The sequence below is a fragment of the Buteo buteo genome, chromosome 16 (genome assembly GCF_964188355.1).
Source record: "Buteo buteo chromosome 16, bButBut1.hap1.1, whole genome shotgun sequence".
Taxonomy (NCBI): Eukaryota; Metazoa; Chordata; class Aves; order Accipitriformes; family Accipitridae; genus Buteo; species Buteo buteo.
This window is the reverse complement of record NC_134186.1, coordinates 18,666,830-18,688,360: the sequence shown is the minus strand read 5'-3', so window position 1 is coordinate 18,688,360 and position 21,531 is coordinate 18,666,830. Positions and strand designations below refer to the sequence as shown.

The 21,531-nt window shown below is 40.4% G+C and overlaps 2 protein-coding genes across 4 annotated transcripts in view; both read right to left on the bottom strand.

Annotated features, from left to right (window-relative positions):
• The window catches only part of ZNF143 (zinc finger protein 143), a 43,031-nt gene extending 28,375 nt beyond the window's left edge, over window positions 1–14,656 (bottom strand). The window contains exons 1-3 of one of the 3 annotated variants that reach the window (XM_075048058.1): window positions 14,525–14,656; window positions 915–1,045; window positions 30–122 (exon numbers count right to left, since the gene is read on the bottom strand). In XM_075048058.1, the coding sequence (XP_074904159.1) occupies window positions 30–122; window positions 915–1,038 (217 nt within the window). In that variant the 5' untranslated portion in view covers window positions 1,039–1,045; window positions 14,525–14,656. Of the gene's footprint in view, window positions 1–29; window positions 123–914; window positions 1,046–5,532; window positions 5,837–14,524 lie in introns of those variants that run through there. The other 2 variants (XM_075048061.1, XM_075048059.1) reach the window with 2 other exon arrangements.
• Window positions 14,657–17,382: 2,726 nt separating this feature from the next.
• IPO7 (importin 7) overlaps window positions 17,383–21,531 on the bottom strand; it is a 42,374-nt gene continuing 38,225 nt past the window's right edge. The window contains exon 25 of the mRNA XM_075048054.1: window positions 17,383–20,336. Within this exon, the coding sequence (XP_074904155.1) occupies window positions 20,239–20,336 (98 nt within the window). The 3' untranslated portion in view covers window positions 17,383–20,238. The remainder of the gene's footprint in view (window positions 20,337–21,531) is intronic.

Below are 21,531 nucleotides of genomic sequence, written 5' to 3'. Positions count from 1 at the left end.
TACCAGTCAACTTCTAGTCATTTACTTACCTTTAGAATTGTGCTGTATGTAAGCAGTGGAGCCATCAGCAAGGGTAACTGCTTGCAAACTTACACCTTCCATGTTTTCTAAGTTGTCACCATCTAGCAAGGAAAAAAGTTCATATTCACTATTACCAGCATCAAACCCTAAAAATCACAACTTAACCACCTCCATAAATGATTAAAACCCCTTAAAGCATAATGATTTCAGAAATAATAATAGTAAACAGTTCTTACTTGCTTTTTGGTTTTTGAACCTTGAACACACACTAGGGTCATATGTTCAACATTTTGGTCTGTAAACATGACAGCTAGAATGTTATTTTCCTTAACTAAAAAAGTTCCAACGTCACTGAATAAATAACTACAAAGCTGAGGTTTTAGGAGAAATATTAATTAGCTTATGAGTGTCAACAGTGAAATAACGATACATATACTTGTATTGATAATTTTGTTTTGTACACTACTACCTGTTATTAATATACACAAATCTATTTAGAGTAAAACACAGATTTAGGAAAAAAGTTTTTAATCACATAAAATTATAACGAAGCTGTCAGAAAAGATCAGTTTAAACCAATCCTAGATCACCAATCTATTTTAAAACTCAACTTGTTTAATACATACTTAGATATAAACTGAAGTTACAAAGTATAAAACAGCAAAACTATAGTGAGAATAAAGTCAGATTTTGTATTTCCTATTTTGGCACATTTAGACTCCTATTATCTTAATTAAGAGATCATTTCCTTTCAGAATTAAATTAGTGAACTTAATCTCAGTTAACTAAGAATAATTTCTGTTAGATTTTTCATTTAGAACACACTACATAAGTTTTAGCATTGTAACTGAATTTCAAACAGAAAAGACACAATAATGTAGAGGTATTTTAACCTGAAGGTTCACCTTGCACAGCTACAGCTTCTGTTAGACAAAGAGTCACATGCTGGGCCTCCATTCCTCCTCCAGAAAATTCAGTCATTCCCTGAGAGTCTCGATTTATCTGAGCTAATAACATTGTCTACCTAAAAAGAAAGCATTCACAAAACATAGATAGAAAATTTAAATACAGAATCAGAACTAGTTAAAGACAATTCAAGTTTAATTAGATTTTATACAGCTGTTACAAATATTTTATGTTACCTTCAGCATAAAGAAGATGAAATGAATGATTGACTTACCTGGAAAATACTTCAGAGGAAAAAAAGTTACTTGAAATAGGTAAATATTATTACCTCAATTAACTAAGCTGCTAACAACTTCCGGTAGCAGTTACTAAATTGAATTGCATCAACCACATTTAGATTTCAGTTAAATATGAATTATTCAACCAACGTATAAAGAATAATGGTGGTAATGACAGTATAAGTAATGATATCTTTTTGTCCCCAAAATTAAAATAAAGCTGACAATTCACCCATGGTCACCCATGACAACAGCAGGGCTTTAACTTTATAAATTAAACATCTCTCTGGTGCCAGTAAGAGGTTTAGAACCTATCACACACTGGAAAATACACACTTCATTAGTAAGTCTGACTGAACGATCCAACTATTACCCTAAACTTTCCAGGAAGGTTTCTGTTTAAAAAAGAAAATTAAAAAAAAAACCTCCTTGAAAATAATAAAGTATCTCATGATAAAATGCAATAGTAAGACAATAGGGTAGCGATTAGTAAGTGACAGTCACAACTCTATATGTATCTCACAGAACCAGATACAGCCATCCCTTTGGATACTGATTTTTTTACCCAGGCATGTTTCAATATGGGAGATTAAGAAGTCTACTGAATCTGAAAGGCTTTTACTAATTTTCAGTATTAGTAGATTAAGAAGCTATAAAGGAAATATATAACATTACATTCTACTAACTCAGATGTTGGCTTTCAGCACAGGGGAAAAAAAAAACCAAACCAACCAACCAAAAAAACAACCAAAAAAAAGTCACTGAGTTCTGCAAGCCCTTTAGTTAATGTAACATACACTTAGACGTGGATGAAAGAAATAATAATAAAAAAAAAAAAATCACATGGAATTGCAATCTAGGCTACTCAGCATTAAAGCAACTTTCCCCTCACCCCAATCTCTTAACAGTCAAGAGTTTTTTCTTACAACAAGAAGCAGTTTGACAATCTCACAAAAAGGTTACAATCAAAGCTAAACAATCAAAGCTTTTAATCTTAGTATGGTTCTATGACCATAATTCAAGGATGAGAAGAATAATCTAGTTTTTTTAATTTACTTATGATTACATTTCTGAATAACTATTTTTACCTCTACAATGCAGAAATCTGCCCTTGAATGAGCAACTCATCAACGGCCTCAAAGACCACTGAGAAACTCGTGCTTATGTCAAAACTAAAGAATAATGAAAGCAAAATTAGACCATTTAGGTACTCCAGCATGCCTGCAGTATTTAAAAGGTTTGGTACACTAATTCAGTAGTTGAAAATTATACCCGAGTAATACTTTCCAAATACATCCAAGCGACTTTGAACCAGACTCAACTTCTTAGAGAGGCAGGCAGCTACATCAGTTTTGTTAGTCTCGGCAGAGAAAAAGCTGACCCACACCCAGCTGCTGCAGCTCTGCTGCTTTTGCTGTCTGAAGTGCTTTAACCCAAGTGCTGTGCACAAAGCAAATGTGTCACTACAGTCCAAGCTCCGCTAACTTTTAATGTGGTGTTATACCAAGTACCCACATTACTCCCTGAAATTGGGCCTGGAGTCTAAATCACCTTGGCATGTATGAGAATATTACTGACAGTTTGGTTAACTGTTAAGAGCCCAGTTAATGGAATAGATACAGTTTGATAAAGAAAGGGAAAGGGGTAACTTTAGGAAGGTTTTAAGCTGTAAAAAAAAGCAAGTTTTTCATGCACTACGTTGAAAACCATGTAAGAAAAAAACACTACTAATGATCAGTTCACAATACAGTAAGAAATATGCCTTCCAGAATTAAAATGCTACATAATATCTATCTGGAACATTAAGGAGATTAAAATACAGGCTTGTAATAGAGAATTTGATCCTTGAACAACTCTGAGCATCAAAAAGAAGATACAGTTAAGCTAGAAACCAGAATATAATTCAAAAGAGGTGTGAGAGATTTTTTAACATCCAAGGGAAAATGGGAAATTCTTGTTCCCAGCATCCTTTTCAAGAAAAGAAGCTTTTGTAGAAAATCAGGTCTCTCAAAGACATGTAATACAACAGAAAAAGAGCCAGTGCAGAGCAGCCATCCAGAATAAACTGCATTTATACTAGATGTTTCTGAAGAAATAGCTAAGTTTTATTGGCTACTATAATCTAAGGGACAAGGAATTGTACTAGGACATAAGAGATCCTGAGTTCAGCTCCTTCCTCTGCCATCTCCACGTTAATGACTGGACTAGTAATTTCTTTCCGTATTACCCTATAAAATCAGAAAACTAATGCAGTTAAAAAAAAATAAACTAGCACCAAAAAAAGTTTTATTCCAGACCAGTTTGCAAGGACTGCTTCTCTGGAGGTACTGCCAGCTTGTAGCAAGTCAAATTAAGTAATTATGGTATTAGAGGCTAGTGGTGCACAGAGGTTGTCTGTCTTCTTAACTGCTAACAGTGTTCTGCATTGCCTATGTTTTCCATTCACTCAGTTTTCAGGACACCTCATGGAAGTAGACAGCAAAGCAGCTAGACCATTTCACACATTGGAGAAGAAAGGCTACACAACCATTGGTTTTGACTAGAACTGCATCCTGAAACAATTCCAAATCCAGCAGGGACTGCACATCAAGGGCCTTTCAGCTCAGGTCTACTTCAGAGTATTCCCTCTCTTAGAGAAAGTATCTTTTTAAAAGCCCCCATAATCTTTAATATACTATCTGCCTTCAAAATAGAATAATGCCCTTCCTCCAGAGCTTATGCTTCTTCTCTCAACTTTGGGGAAGTAGAGAGGAAGCTAGTCAATGCAGACAACTGCAAAGTCCTGAAAGAGTCGGAGCAAAACCAATTGCTTGAAGGGTCAATGGCTATTTTGGAAGAGAAAGAAATCTAATGCAAGATAAATTCAAGGTCCAAAGGAACAAAAGTATTTGTTTAAATTATTTTACAGTATTTGTTCTTGTAGTGTGGCTGATTAATAGTTATCACACTGAAAAAAACAACCAGAGTGAACTGCTGCACACAGCAGAATGTTCACTACTTTCCTCTAGTCCAGATGATCTGGACGATCATGTGCTGTCATTTACAGAGACTGTGTTGCTGTTTTCTCCCAATTCTGACTCCTTTAAAAGGATCCCTTCCAATATATCCTCTCCCCAGTCCTCTGTCCTTCCACTAGCTTCTTATCCTCAGCTTCATCCCTTCTCCTTGAAGTACCACTTTCCTTCTTCAGCCAGTCCTATCATGGTACCAAATTTCCAGCACATACCTCCTCCCTAAAATAATCCCATCCTTCTTGTCAAAATAATCTAAAATACTACCATGTCTACACCAACTCCTTCTGCAACTATTCCCCAAGTCTTCTCTTACTGCTGGTCTGCTCTAAATGTCCATCACACCATTGCCTATCACCTTCCTGCCTCTTCGTCTCAAGACAGTTCATGTTCAGACCCATCTCAGAAGTACATCCCCTCTAGTGGAAGTTGTAGCACTGGAACCATTCCACACAGCAAAACCCCAGCTTTCACTCACTCTGGTGATGCAGCAGTTTTGCTCTGTTACTCTGCTGTGCAGGGAGTACCCTCAGCCAAAAACAGATGCGCTGCTCACTTTCAGCCTCTCCTCTTCCTCCCGTGTGGAGAAGATAGGCTAACCAGACAGGGCTATGAGCTCTGAGGAAGAGGATGGGGAAAGAACTAAAGATGACATGAAGTTGGCCTATGTTGTGGAGAAAGGGGTCAGGCTATCACAGAGATACTGCTCCTCAGTGTTACCTTTTTTTTTTTTCTCTGTAAGAGTTGTCAAATACAGGAACAGATTGCAAAGAAAGGTTATGGACTCTCCATCCTTGTAGGTCTTCAAGACTCAACATGACACAGCCCTGGGCAACCTGGTCTAATCAGACCTGCCTTGATCGGAGCTGGACTACATAACCTCTGGAAGTCCTTCCAACTTCAACTGTTCTACGATACCTAGTAATTTTGATATTGCATACATTTAAAACAGCATGACCATACTGTTTGTACATCATCCACCCTGCAAATCTAGTCTCCTATGACATTTGTATTCATTTGTCTTGGTTTTTTGAAACCAGCCTGTTTTCATCCAACTTGGGTCTTTTCCCTTACCTCAGCTTTAGTAACTATCTTCCCCCCCCCTTTTCTGCTAACTGGCTTACATGCTGCTTTCTCCTCAGCTTCCAGCAAATTTGTCTTCATCCTTCTTCCAATCCAAATCTCACCAGCTTCTTTGCCTAATCCACATCATTGCTTTTATTTCTGTGGATTTGCATCACTAAGCTTTTTCTTTAAACCTCCTGTCTGCCAGGAATTTTGTCAGCATGAACCTGGGAGAGAAAGATTTCCTTTACCTGCTTCAAATTTTGCACCTCATTAGTTAAGAAGCAGCTGAAAGCATCCATTTTTAGGAAAATATGTGAACCCTGGGGTGGGGCGTGCATGGCTGCCCAACAAGACTGATGCACGTGTGTTCTGCTTAATCTCAAGAGCTGTCCTACAGAAAAGACACAAATACAGGCTTAGTCATGAGGTACTCACTGAAGTGAAAACTTGAGACTTGACTTACGCAAGTTGCAATTTCAAAGGCACGTTAATGATGATATTTGGGAAGACTTTCACAAGGACACTAATGCATATTGCATTCCTGAAATGATGAGTCACTGAAACACTCCTATAGTATTCATGCAGGGAAAATCTTACCATTCTTTAAGATGGTTAATATACTTCCCACAAAAAAAAATTAGCCTGAGATGAATATGGTTAGACTGAAAAAAATCTCTGAACTGAAAACAGCATCTGATAGAAGGAAGCAACAGCCAGTTGCAAGAAGTGATGCTTAAACAAGTCTTGCACTGTTAGTTACAAAGCAAAAGCAGTGAGTTAGTGATGCGTATTGCTGACTTTATTATGCTTTTTGACAAAGGCTGCACCAGCAATGTAAACCCCCAGTATAACACTGACAGATAAAATAGGCCATCCAGCAGGGTACATAGGTGCATTTTTTTATTAAAAAAACCCCAACACCACCCCCCTCCTCCCCCTACTAAATTCTCTGAACAGAAAAAACTGTGAACTCAAGCATGCTTTAAATTCTCAACACTCAGAAACCAGGGGCGGTGGGTAGGTTGGTTAAAAATAAAGGATTTTCCATGAAGATTTCATCAAGTTGCCTATCTAGAGAGCACCTCCTGTATTTTTCCCTCCACTAATACTCAAACAAATAGAATCTTTTCGGTGCTTTCACTTGTTTTGGAGAAAAGATGCAATGTTAAAAGAGAAGTTTCTACATAAACTCAATCTAGCAACTGGAAACAAGAGTCTCTGCTGAAAACTAGGAATCGAACAACTAAGAAACAGGAGGCGGGATTTAGGCAGCTGAAAAGCAAAGCAAGAGCTGGTAGAGGGCGTGCTCCCATGGAGCAGGGTTTGGGGTACTTGGGAACTCTGGCAGCTGAGAGGACAGCATGAGGAAACCCCATATAGTGGAGAATGTGGCAAGTAACACCTGGAAAATAGCAGGAATTTGCCATTTAAAGAATGGCTATACCACTGTATTGCCAGACAAAGGAAAAAACCTGCAGTGATAGTAGCAGAAACTCCTTAAAGAAAAAAAATATCATGCTTAGAGGATGATTAACAGGAAATGGAACAAATAAATTGTAATAACAGTCATGGAAGAAAACTAATGGTTATAAAATGCAATCTAGAATGTGCGGGAAGAAAGATCTGAGAAAGAGAGGAAAAACCTACTCCAGATATTAAGCAACCTTGTGATTGTTCACCCTCCTTGTGCAGACAGCACTGAGAAGTTTGAAATAATATCCATTTATTTCATTTGAAAAGAAACTTCAATTTTATTTGTAACACACTTCTAAATAATGTACAAAACTTATAAAAACAACAAATAAAAACCAATCCAGAAAAGTAAAATGGCAAATGACACATAACCCCACAATACTGAAACTTTCATTGAGGATTTTTAGGAAACTGCATTCCCATGTTTGACAAAGCTGGATCCCAAAACCAGTTCAAGTATGTCAGCAGAGTAACATAATTAAGGTTCTTCTGAATTAAATACTGACTGCATTAGGGTCCTAAACAACTGATATGATTGCAACTATCAGTTATTTCCCCAAACTTGTCTGATTAACAAACATTTGTGAAAAATCAAAATTAGTACCTACAATTAACATTCTGGGTAAATACACTTCAAATGATAATTAATATGCATTACAGCCTTCTGGGTCTCAGTGCAAAAAGTGACTGGCATAGACTGAAAAACTGACTAGTCCAGACAAAGTTTTTTTTGAGGACACAAGTGTATAGCTTACTAATTACATAAAGTCATTCAGCAGCTCTAAGCTCAGAAATAAAAACACAGCAGAACTAGGGCTCTCTAAAATCTTATTTTGGTTCCCATATGTACGTGTATGGTAACCTCTTACAGTATTACAAAAGAAATCTGTAGCAGGCTCAGAAATGAAATCTAGATCCTGTGGATGCTTTGATCAAATGCTTCAATAGATGAGACACGGATTTCTTTCTTCATCAACAGCCCTTAGCTTTTTCAGTATTTTACCACTGCACCAAAACATGGATTTCATGCTATGATCGGTCAGATTGACTTTTAGTGGATAAATATAATCTACCTAATGTTAGGCATTTCTAAATTTCTACATGCTTTCTCCTATAATAATCTTTCACTGTATTTTTTCCAGTCTCTTGTAAAGGCAAGCAAAATATAATTAAACAGCAATTTCCACCACATTAATCATCCACGGTATAAAATGGAAACAAAGCTGAAATACAGAACAAGACTTCTACTAAAGAATCTGGTAACAATAGCTGGATCCAGATAGAGGGGTAAGATACACAATTTAATAGCAAATTACACAACTATTTTCTAGATAGCATAGTGTTGTGAATTATGAACCACGGGCTCTAACCCTGGCCCTGGAGAAGAGCCTAATCGAGACTGACAGCACTGTCAACTGCATAAGCATGATGTACACACTCCAAGCAGCAGCACAGCTAACTTGCAGAGACTCATGCTGCCCAAAGCAGAGGTTTGCAGTCAAACTCAAGGCTCCTTTTTAGTCTTTTTACAGTATTTCAACCTTTCTGTTCCACCAGAGATATATCCTGATTACAACGCAGTTCAAGACTAATTCACTGCCACAGAGTTTAATATCTCTTAAAAAAGAACATATAAATGCAAAACCAAATTTATCACTGCCATAACCAAGCACAACTCTTCTGACTTCAGTGTGAGCAGTGAGAACCACATTTAGCCTCACATAATTCATTTGTTCCAGCAGTCTTCTTCCCCCAGTCATCACCATACATTCAGTTTACATTGTGAATCCCACCTACAAATGGTGAATGTTAAAAGTATTGTCAGAGATCAATGCTTGCATTTTATATATTAAAAAAAAGTAATTGGATTAACCAGTGCAAATAAAGAATGTTTACAAATCCTTACTCTAACTAATATTACAAGATTACACATGTGTGCAATTCCACACTGTGGGAGTGGTAAGGATGCTGTGATCTTCAAACATAGGGCACTTAAAAAACTGCAGACAGATCAGAAAGCCACCCACCAAGAAGTCCTACACGCTTGGAAAAGACTCAGGTTGATCCCAAATACGACTGCTAACTTCATGTTTCTTGAATGTATTAGAGAAGAAATTACTTGTTAATCAATGGAGGTCAAGAGTAGTTCCATCAGTATATTAACTGTCAGCAGTGCCGACAGAAAGCTAATTAAACTCATGCTGCAGCTCCGGGACAAGCACCTCACCAGCAAATGCTTAGTTCAATGATCACATTTGCCTTGGGCAGCACTACTACAACAGCACTACTTCTAACTAACTACCCCCATGACCAGCACAGCCTCCTGAGCCAGAGATTTGAAACAGATTTGGGAATCTTTCGAGGGATCAGATTCCAAAGATCCTGCAGGGAAGGCAACAAGCAACTGAGATCCATGTAGCACTGTTTGCAGAGGTACAGAGATCAGGATTCCAAAAGCTTTATTAAAGTACGAAAAAGTATACTAATGCACCTGGTCAATGATCAATGCACTAATGAGACAGTTATTCTTAGTACATTGCCATATAGGTTTAGCATGAGAAAGGGCCATATAATCTGTACCAAAACATCAAATTCAATATGACTGAAAACACCTATGCATCATTCATAATACTTGCGTGTGTGCATGGAATGGGTTGCAGGCATACCACAACAGAACAATGTAACTCACTTACCAAAACAAGCCAGCAAGTTTCTCTCAACTCATATGGTATTCCTTGCTCAAAGTTAAGATACATTTCTTCTCTCCCAGCCAAACTTGTATCATCAATGCTCAGGCATACCTTGTTTTCTAAAAAACACCCCATTTCTTTATTGCAGACTGACTGGTAATAAATTATTTTTGTTTTAATAGTCAAAAAAAATAAGGATAAATAATTATAACGTGTACACTCAGAAACTGAATGTTGGGCCTGAATTCAGAAAAAAGCTGAAGCTATGGTAGGTCATCTAATTTTCTGTTTTATACTTGAAAAACTTAGAACATGATTAACTAAGCTGAAAAAAACCCAAACCCCAAAATCCTTTAAATAATTTTTCAGCACACATGCTAGTGAGATAAAGCAATAGATCTCATTCCAAGTGGATTTCCCCCCCCAAAAGTCACAAAGTGAGAAACAGACTTAAAGCACTTAACCAATGAACCTATGTGTTTTTAAAACTACTGGCTTTTGTTTTTTACCATCAAGTGTATATACACAAAATACCAGCTATATAAAAAAAGGCATCCAGATGATGCATGTCAGATCGTATTCAAATTACTTCTAGAAATGAGCAGTAATGCCTATCTGCAGTTTTAAAAAGAAGAAAAAAAGTTAACTTCTGAAGCACTTCAGGAGGCTGCTTAATCCTTAAATCATAAAACCTCCATTTATATCGGTGTTTTAAATAAAACAAGGTGAATAGGTGAATACTTAACAGCTAAAAAACTGAAAGAAATTGAGACCAACTATTTCTATCAATGTTTCACTTTCATGTCAAACAGACTTCTCTCTTAATTGTCGAGAAATCACAAAAGTCTCTAATTTACATCACCAAAATAATTAATCCTGGCTGTGCCCCTTCAAATCCTGCAAATCTGCTTAGACTGCCAACAAAATGGGGAATTTTGAGTGGGTTGTTTTGTCTGGTTGAGTTAATTAGTAATCTGATAACTATATTACAGATGTATCAGTATTAGCCGTGACAGTTAACAGAAGTATTTTAGTCTATACTTGTATTTCAGGAACTAAACGGACAGCCTACTGAATTGCCAACCTTTACCCTGAATTGCAAAAAAACAGATCACAAATGTAAACTGAAAAACAGTACATCTAAATATATTCTAAGAAACTCTGTGTAATACCATGTTAGCTCAGTATGAATATACTTAAGATATGGGCAACACCAGCTAACTTGCAATTACAGACCCATCTTCCAATTCTAGAGAAGTCTGTCATCAGAAATGAAGTCCAAGAGCATTAAGCAGGTAACACAATTTCCCCCTCAAGAAGTGTATACAGAGGAAAACATTCAGCAGACGATAAAATACAAACTGAGGGAAGCACTAAGTAATTGTAAGTGTAACTTTGATGTCAGCTTTGAGTATCGCAGAACTTACTGGAACTGTAAATTCCCTTCAAAACTGAGAACTTCATTTATCTAACAAGCATCATCTTGGTACAGCAAAGTACAATCCCACTATACAATTAAAAAAGCAGTGTAACCCAGAAAATTTTAGCAGACTAAGTCACTGGAAGCATTTGCTAATTTAGTCCAATTCCGGTTTTGAATAACTGGTCAATTCCTGATGCATACTGCAGAGAGTGAGCAGACTAAAACCATATTCCCTTAAGTAAACACAACTAAGAGCAGATCAAGTTACAGACTTAAGGTACAGGCAGAACCCCATAAACCCGATTGTGCCATGATGGGTCCTAAGGCTTCCTTCCTCTCCTCCCCCAGAAATGTGGTGCCCATGGACAGGCACCTCCCTCAGATTCCTCACTCCATCCTCAGAACAATACCTATGCACACATCCGTTTATAGCGACTTGCATTTCAGAGCTGAATTCTCAGATTCCTGAAGAGGATCCATCTGTTCAGATCATGATCCATCTTAGGGATCCATAAACTAAGCAGAAACCTTCCTTCAATCTTTTGGGATTTTTTTGTGGCACAAGGCACAGGAATTGGCTACCCAATTCACGCTCTCTTTACCAGGCGCACCAATTTCCTTGCAGCACAGAAGAGATGAAAGAACAAACTGACCATCTATTAATGCAGAACAAGCAGAAAGCATGCTGTTGAGCCTTAAAAATGTGTGAGAGATGTGACAATACAGGAAAAAAGCCAGTGGCAAGAAAAGGCAAACAAAGGGTTGGCCTGGGATGCCATGGTACGTATGTACACGTCAGAGACAGCAGGAGGTACAAAAGATAGCATGGGAAGCAGAAATCATGGGGATGATCAAGGAAGAGGGTACAAGTCAACATGCAGACAGGAAAAGAGTAATGAAGGGATGTGACTACAAGAGCACTGAGAAAAGTTAGATCTTCCTGGTATTTGCATTCTGTCCATTATGATGCTTGAAACTGGAAGAATTGCCCTGATTATCAGGCAAGTGCCGTTCGCTTTGTGTGTGGAAACTCATCCAAATTCAGCTGAGCCCTACACTTTGGAAAACAAATAGTTTCACACTGCCAACTGAAGACTCCTCAATTTAATAACAGTGTTTCTCAAAAGACTCCACCTGTGCTGAGCATGTTTTAACCCAAAACTTTTAAGGCCAAGACTTCCATGCAACAGCAAGGAAAGATGAACAACCTGCACTCTAAATGAAGCCAAATTACTCTAAAAGAAGCAACCCAGTTCCAAACTGTCATCTTTTTAGCTTTAAAAAAACCCCATACATTTTATTAAGGTCAATACGTAAGTCTGCAAGAATACACACACATAATGTTTTAAGGAATGCCCAGAAAAGATGGTGTCCAGGGAGAGACCATTACCACCACCAAACTTAAGCTGAGGAACCCTCAGGCTAATCCCTCTGTACATCCAACAGAATCATAGGCGAGAAGGCTGCCGGCAGGCAGCCCGTGCACCAGAAGCACAGCTGTCAGCAGGCATGGCTGCTTCGACCTGCCAGCCTGCTGCTTAGACCCTGTTCACTGCTCAAACTCCTACCAAATCCCTTCTCCTGGACAGTACAAGACAGCAAATCATGGGCCATCAGCAGTCTGCTGAGCTGAAGCAGTACATCATTTGAGATATTCGAGAGACAAAAACAAATTAACAGCCCATTCCCAGGGAACATTCATCGCTTTATTATTGCTGCGCCCATCTCCTCCGAGAAAAGATATTGCCAGCTCATGACAGAAGTATCAAATGCTACACAAGCATGAAGACAGAGTGAAGTCCATGTGACTTCCTAGCTAAAGAAACTTTTACACTTGCTTAAGCATTTGCTGTATTTGAGCCTTTAATAGAAGGCAAAATAACTCTTCCTCAGATAGGTATTAGAAAGAAAGCATTATTTCATTACAATAATGAGAATAGCTTATGTAAATTATGCAATAAATTTGAAATTCATTTCTCAAAACTGTTTAAAATGTTTATTTTTACATCTCATTTAAGCTGTTATGTATTACCAAAACAATCATGCATTATTTGACTATGTATTCCCGAGTTTCATTTTCTGTAGTGATTCAGATGAATTGCTTCTGACGCACACACAGCTTGAAAGCTAGAGACTTTAATGCATGAAATACAAAGAAACAAGCGATGAAAACACGATTATGTTGTACCCTGCCATTCTAAAGCTGTATGGCAAACACACTTACACAAAGAAGATAAAATATACTACACGTCTATGACTTCTCTTAGAAAGCTACTAGTCAAGGACAAACAAATTTAATTTTTCAGGTACGATCACCTTGAAGCTGCAACAGCAATACCTGGTACATAGTCCTCTAAGGCATAAGAGATTTACAACACCTGAAGCAGAATCTTGAGAAAACTGTATAACAAGAGAAAATGTTTTCTTTGAAAGACTATAAGGTTGAAGTTTCTGTATCACTGGAATAACGTTCCTTAGAAGCACTGGTATCGCTCTGCACATAATGACAGATGTAATTCTTTGATGGTTCAAAACAAACCCTAAAAAGATTTTATACGTAACTGGAGCTGCTCAACTGAAGGCTTAAGAAAAAACTTAACTTGCACGAAAGTCATGTCATTTTTTCTTGACTAACAAGCACCACAAATAAGGCCTTATCTGAAAATTGAAAAAAAATCTGTGCGTTATTGCAGGTAATTTTTCTGGAGGTGTAGCTTCTCGTTATCCTGTTCTATTAGAAGTTCCAGACAAGAAAAGCTGAAGGAAACAACAAGAGCGAGCAGGCCGTAAAACCCTTAAAATAATTTTGCACGGTGTTTTGGCGAGTTGAAAGAGATGAACTAAAACAGATTACTTCACAAGCTCCGTGCAAGGACCTTCTCCCGTGTTAGCACGGCAACGGCAGCGCTCACGGCGCTACGACACAGCGACGTTAAAAATAAGCAACTTCGTGCAAGGAGAGCGAATTACTCCTTCCCAAACGCGCGCGTATCAAGCCGCACGCTAGGCCGAGAGCGCTCTGCAGGCAATTGTTTCAACGCCGCTCTGCAAGCCTGCCCTCCGTCACAATGGGAACACCACGTTAAAAAAAGAAAAAACCCAGAAAACGTGAAAAACCGCGTCCACCCCCAGCCTTCCGCACGACGAGCGCCGGACGCCCCGGGGCAGGAGCGGGGCACGGAGCGCGCCAGGACACCCCGTCCCGCCCCCGCCCCCCGCCCGCCCGCGCGGAGAGCGCGCCCGCCGCCGGCAGCCCCCGCCCGTGACGCAGCGGCTAACGGGCGCCCCCGCGCCCGGGCCCGCGAGGTGGGGGGGGGCGGCCGGCGGGGGCGGGGGGGGCGCCGCCCGGGGCCCGGGCCCGGCGCGCCCCGCGGTGCGGGATGCCGGCGGGCAGGCGCGAGCAGGCCCGGCGGGAGGGGGGGGAGGGGCCGGGGCCGGGCCGCGCGGAGCGGGCGGGCGGCGGAGCCGCGGCTTTCTTCGTGTCTATCGGTGCCGGCGCTGCCCGCCTGCCCCCCCGCTCGCTGCCCCTCGCCGCCTCCTTGCGCGCGGCGCGGAGGGCGAGGCCCGGCCCGGCGGCCCGGCGCGGCGGCCCCAGCCGGAGATGGCGGTGGTTAGAATAAGGCACACTGGGTAAAAACACATTTATATACTAACCTCGCCGAGAAATTTTCCAACAATTCCTCCGTCCGACCACCATGCACCAGGACAGGAAACGGCCGCCTCAGCGCCCGCCCGCCTCAGCACCGCCCCGAGCCGCGCGGGCGGGCCTCGTGCCCCCCGCTACCGCCGCTCCCATTGGGCGCGCCGCGCCACGCGTCACCGCCTCCGCCCGCCATTGGCCGCCTCCAGGCCCCGCGCCAGTGCCCATTGGCTAGACGCCCGGGGCCCCGCCCCGCAGCTTCATGGCGTCTCGGTTAGGCTGGGTTCGGGGCCGCCGCCGCCGCCGCCATTTTGTACCGCGGGGAGCGAGGCGCCTGTGCGTCGACGGGGGAGCGAGGCAGCTGGGCGCCATTTCATTCCCCAGGGAGGGCGCCCGGCGGCAGCGGCGCTGGGGGACGCCGCGGGGAGGGGAGCGTCGAGGGCCGGGCTGCGCCCCGAGGCGGCTGCCCCTGGCGTTACGGCCGGCCCCCCGCGGTGGCGACGGAGCGGAGCGGCCGGAGGAGGCGGGCGCCGGCGGGGAGGGACTCCTGGCTCGGACGCGGCCTGCCCGTGGGCTCCGGCCCCGCCGTCGCGGCCCCCGCACACGGCCCCGGCACTTTTCTGCTGGGCTCGGGGCGCCGCCGTCCCCGCGGAGGCGGGCGGGCCGGCGGTGCGCGCGGCTCCGTCCCTTGGCGGTGCGGGAGCCGGGGGGAGGCCGCTGGAAGGGGGCCGGGGCGCGGTGCCCTGGCAGAGGGGCTGCTCGGGGCAGAGCTGGGTAGGGAGGGGAAGCCCCCCGGGGGTCCCCTTCGCCAGCCTCCCGGCGCGTTATCTTGTGCTGCCTTTCAGCCCAGCTCTTCGGCATAAGGACTCTGTTCTTAAAGCTGAGCTGGAGAATATTTATGCTCACGTGATTTTTAGGTATTGAAACGTGTAATAGTCCAACAGCAGCTCCACAGGCAGTTAAAGGGTATTACAATTACTTCGGTAAATGATTTTTTAAGAAAACACAACCGTGCAATTAACATGAGCTACCACCATTGACAGGACAGTAGGCCCAGCTCTGTAGGGCTTACTTGACCTTTCTGAACATGACTGCTATAAGAATATGTAAGTTTTTTGCCTAAAACTACAGTTCTAAATTCTTGCAGTCAAAAACAGCCAAATGGCCAAACAGCCAAAACCAGCTGATTCCCAACCAGGCCTGATACAGAGCAATTTTCCTTTCTTAGTTTCAAGTTTTCGTTCCTGTTTCTTAACCGGAAACTTTCACCCAAAATACAAATTACAGCCATCACTTTGATTTGAGGTACAGTAGCCGTGAAACACCCAAAATACAATTCTATTTTGGGTTTACCAACACTTTTATGTTAATAGATTACTTAACATCTCTCTCAAATCTTACAACTTGGGATTTCCCAGTCTGAAGCACTTGCCATTTCTAAAGCACCAACACCTGAGACTGGTTATAAAAAGCAGAAATAAGCAAACCAATGACACACCCTTTAAGTTAAATAAACTACATATTGATTGCAAAGTAATGTATAGTCAGTGCTACACCACCAGATAAATGAAGCTTTTACACATTCCTAGTTCTGGGTATGCAGAAGGTCCCACAAAGCACAAGTAAGAGAAAAACCCAGCTCAAGGAACTCATGCTTGGGTAGTCTGTAACAGCGTAATACTGAGCGCCTTGTACCTGGCAAGCTTTTAAACTTTTTTTTTTTTAATACTGCATTCAGGTTAAAACTTGAATAGTAGATTGAGCAGAAATGCAGAACTGTAGTGCTCTTCCCAACTATGTTTTTAAAAATAAATGCCCATTTTTGCATAGATTTTCAGAAGAAGTGTTCACCCACTGCTGATCATACACCAAAGATAAAAACTTAATTAGTAGCCCAAGTCATGGAAGACTGGTAAAGTCTTCACAAGCATACAAACTTTGGACCAGCATTATGTGAAATTTGTCACATCTGTTAAATCAAAACCCATACATAGACAATGCTGGGTCTACCACTAATACTGACTTTGGAACCACATGCTTCCCCCATGGGAGCCTGCAGCACCCACTGAGGAGCCGTCCCCTCGGCTGCACTGCTCAGAGCCATCAGTGAGCATCAGTCCCACTGCTGAAATGCCAGAGAAGGACGCAGCTGTGTCTCTTGGTGTTGAATACACACAGAGAGAGCATCAACAGGGGTATGACTGCCTACAGTATGAACTGTGTAAGTACAGAGAGCTTACACTTTCTTGGCAGCATCTCATGGGAGTTACAGGGGGACAAATTCAGGTCCAGGAAGTGGAAATGTTTAGCAAGAGAAAAGTACTATGAGGAAGGACTGAAAGAGAACTTGACAGAAACATGCAAAGATAAAATCGCTGAGAAGCTTCATGATATTTCTACTCTTTGAGAACTGATAGTCACAAGAGGCAGAAATTTCCTTTAGAAAAATAAAACTTAACCCATAAAATTTGAGGTATGAATTACTAGGCACAATTAAAACCATCTGCATGTTTATTGTCGGGTATTCTGTACTTAATCCACTGCAGACTTCTTGAATCTTGCAGTAGTAATTCTAGGCTACAAGAGATTTGTACAGAGCTTTGCTGTACTACGCTGACACCTACTAATAATTCTTTTAAGATAGTGATTCAGGAAAAAAGGGTATTAAATTTACCCAGTATGTCAACATTTTAAAAAATAGCATATGACATTTAACACAGTTAAGAGGACTGTAGTTGTGCCTAACATCTCTGCTTGAAGAAGTATTTTAGAGAGGAAAATACAAACCTTAGAGCTACGTAACTAGAACAGGACTCCCAAGTACTGTAAGAATACAGCTACATTCAAAACACCACACTGAAATAAGTGAAGATAAGGATTTGCTTTAGATGTTTATTAATCCAAGGAGATCTTCCATAATAGAAAAAACAGAGGCTTTAAATTTCCCAGTTCTTCCTTTAGAGTTGCATTATCCTTGAAAATGGAATGGATAATTGCAAGTTCTAGGAGGAAGATCAATTTTAAATTTTGACATAAGTGTATCACTGAAATTGATATATTGCATCACAAAATGCGCTATCACCACCAACAACAATGCAAAATTGTTCTGCAATTTATATAAATACATTTCTTGGAGCTAAGGAAAGCAAAGTTCTAGATCCATTCTTAAAAAAGATGCTCCTTGCTAACCAATCTAGCGACACATAAAAGCACCCTTGAAGTAAGACTGTATTCCTCACACCAAGATAAAATTCTTTCCTTGACTTGTGACTTGAAAAATATAACTGTTCCAGAAATGACAATGGCACTAAATTGGTGATTTTCCCCTCATTTTTTTTCATCTGCTTTGCATATAAAGCCTTCTCACTGCTGCTCTGTCACATCTTCTGCCATGAGGCAGAAGTGTCTCCTCTGTCCTAAATCTCTTAGATTTTTGGGGGATGCATAACAAGGTAAGCAGATACCCAACAAGCAGATGTTCAAAAATTATGTCAAACTGGGGATTTTTCAAGGTCAAGGAATGCACAGGAAAAGGTATGCTGTAATTATGTCTGTCACCTTTTTCTACAAAAATAAAACCTTGTCTAGAGATTATCTTGAGGCCGGAGTACACCTGTATGTGCTCATGAGTTACACATTTAAAAAAAAAATCAGTTCTGCTATAGGGACTTGGCCTGTCAGCTAAAGATTCCAAAGTACTACGGTGGTTCTCATACCACTACTATAATGGATACTCTGATTCGAGGCTTAATTTTTTAGGCTTTTTCACATCAGGTACAATACCCATCCTTTTAAGTCCACAATTTGCTTTTAAAGTATCCCTTTGGTATTCGGCTAGGGCAAAGTGGCATTATAGTCCTGGCTCCATCTCTCACATTAGCTCTGCGCGCAGGTAACTGTATTTGCCGAAGAAAGGCAGACCAGAGAAGAGTGACTGGAAAAAACCCACTACACCTGCCCAGAGAAGCGCTAGCGGTTGTGCAACAAATGGAAGGCAGAGCATGGTGCTGGTCAGCTTGTCAAGGAAACCCCAAACCATGAATTCCTGCTACCCTGCTGATGCAAAAAAACACACCACACAAACCAATTTTCTGAAGACTGCATTTTGAGTATCATAATATATATATGTGCATTTCATTTTTACAGATATAAACTCAGTTTATTTTTAACCTGTATTTAAATTTTGGAGGCTTACATTAAATTAAGGTAGCTTGTTTAATATCAATTGTAACAGCAGGTGACATTTTTATATAAAAACAGCCAAAAGAAAAAAAAAAAAAAAACCAAACATTTGATTTAAAAGACCTGACACCAATGATCTCAAGGCAAGATCAAAAACCTATGGATTTTTGCTTTTAGAAAAGAAAAAGGGGGCATTTAAGCCAACCCGTTCACAGCATCTCCCTGCTGGCTTCTTCAAACAGTGGTTTTGATAGTGGTCCCAGAGGGAACTGTATTTTGCCTCTCCAGCTAAAATACTAGTTACTATAGCAACTTTGAAGGAAGAAAATTGTGGCTTCAAAAATGAAAGATTGGCAAAACTTCAAATACACTGTCTGGATTAGGCAGACAACAGCACACACTAATGCTGGGAGTGCAAAAAGAGGGGGAATGAAATGCAAGAGTAGTGCACCTGCACTACCACATGCTGGAAAAAGAATATTTTGCAAAATTAGGGGAAACAATTGCATTCATAGTTCATAGCCCAGATTAGCCAAATTAATTGTTGTCTTTTTAACAGATTGCATATATAGATGTTTCACCCACACACTTCAATCAACTCTTAAGAACTTCACATCTTATTTACCTGCTTTAGAGAAGGTAACTTTTTCCTCAGTGCTTACAGTACACATTTGTATCCAAATTTCACCTTGTACAGTGAGATCTTTAAGAAAAACAAAGGACACAGAGGGTGTTGCTATTTTTTTTTTAGCAGCAATGAAATATCACTAACCCCTTTTTACATAACCGAATTCAAGTCACAACCAGAGGTGACTGCACCACAAAGTCACCAGGTACAAAACTGCTAGTTCATTTTAAATTAATAACTTGAAATTATTTTCCCCAATACATCCCTTATTTTTTATTTTTATTTTTTATAAACAGCAAACATTTTGCTATTTTTGTACATAGGCTAGCAGGCTTGTTTCAATATGAAAGTGCTAATTCATTTACAGATTTATCAGTTATGTAGTGCTACATTAAGTGTCCAATATTCTACATATGAACAATCTTGATAAATGGAAATGATGAAGATTAAGTAAGGCTATCTGATTACCTTATCTTATTTACAATAAAAGAATAGACACCCAATAGGAAGGGAGAAAAGGGAAATAAATTGGGCAAATACTCATACCGCCACAGGTGTAAAAATTAAGTCTGCCTTCTAGCTTGTACTGTAAATGAGACATTTTAAATAGTCCTGCAGCCCATGCCTATTTTTTTCCTCAGAAAAAGAAAAGCTGCCTTCATGACATCCCCTCTTGATTTCCGATTTCCAAAGTGTGTCATTTGAAGCTTTAAATTCAGATTCTTCCTATCTTCAAAAAAACCCTCTGGTTTGCTTTCCAGTATTAGGTTGCATGATCAGGTCCCACCTCTAGGGCTTTTGTCCAATCTATTTATCAATTAGAGTGAGTTGTAGATAACATGAACCAGTTCTGGAACCACTATTGGGAGGAACACAAGCTCTTCACTACAATCACACAGTAGCAGGAAAAGTGATAATTCAATTCATTCCTGGGGCAGGGCCTCCAAAATTAAATGAAGTTGGCACAACTGGAGCATTGAATTTGTATCCTCCATGCTTTTCAATCATTTTGGATTCTAAAACAAAACAAAAAACAGAAGGAAGATATTTTAGTGTGTGCGTAGGAGGGAAGACAGATTAAGATTTTGTGACTTGACCATTTTGAGTCTCTCAGAGATACAGGTTTAACCTGGGGTTACCCAAGGAAGTAATCAGCATTCACAAAGTGGAAATGTGCAATGCCCCAAACAACAGATGGGCTGATTATTTATTTATTTATTTTAATTTCTCAATATTGAGTCATAGCTATGCTTAAATGAATTTATATTTTAAGAAGCCCACACTTCAGCTTTTGGACACGAGTATGTAATTTTCACATTTCAGAAACAGGACCTGAATGGATGCTGGACTTCTAAACTTTCTAACAGGCACCCAATTGTTTCTGATTAACATTAATAGACCTTTTTAGTCAAATCAATAACAGAGCACATGTACAAAAAAGCAGTACACAGATAGTACCTAAATTTTCAGTGTTCCTATCTCAATTCAACAATTTAAGCAGAAATAGCCACACCCAAGCACATAGAGTATAGATTACTAGACCATGTAACATAATCCTGAGAGAAAACTACCAATACCACTTTTCATTTTCAACCAAACCTTAAGATCTTTAGGCTTCTGAGGTCCACATATCCATCACTGTAACTAACAGTGATAGTTAAGCTTTCTCGTTTTACTAGCTGCATATTCCATCTTTCCAAGATTACTATAAGACCAGTTTTCACAAGCTCTAATACATGGACAACTGAAGATGAGGTTGGTAAAAAGCAGACAGAAATGTGTATTTCCATCTATACATTTCTGTCTACCTACTTCTACAGAAATGTGTATTTCTATCTACCTTTACTACAACCTAGATAATGCAGGAGGTTTCTATTATTCCCAGCTCAAGATAACAACTCTTATTAATGTCTTATTTCTAGTCTTAAGAGCTTTCTCCTACCTCAAAGTAGTTGCAATCTCTCTCTTTCTGGGAATACAGGACAGGTCACATTATCCAGAGGATCTGCATTTTGCCTCTGTTTCTTTGGAAACGGGCCAGAAAAATGTTGCCACAGCTGATGAAGGACGGGGGGAGAACATGACCTGGGGATCATTGCTTTGTTTGCTCCTGGCTCCATAGTGTACAGAAGACAAATCTCTTAGCTTATGGAAATTCTTCTTAGCTACATTAATGAGAGGTAGTTATATTCCAAATCCTTCTAGCAGGAT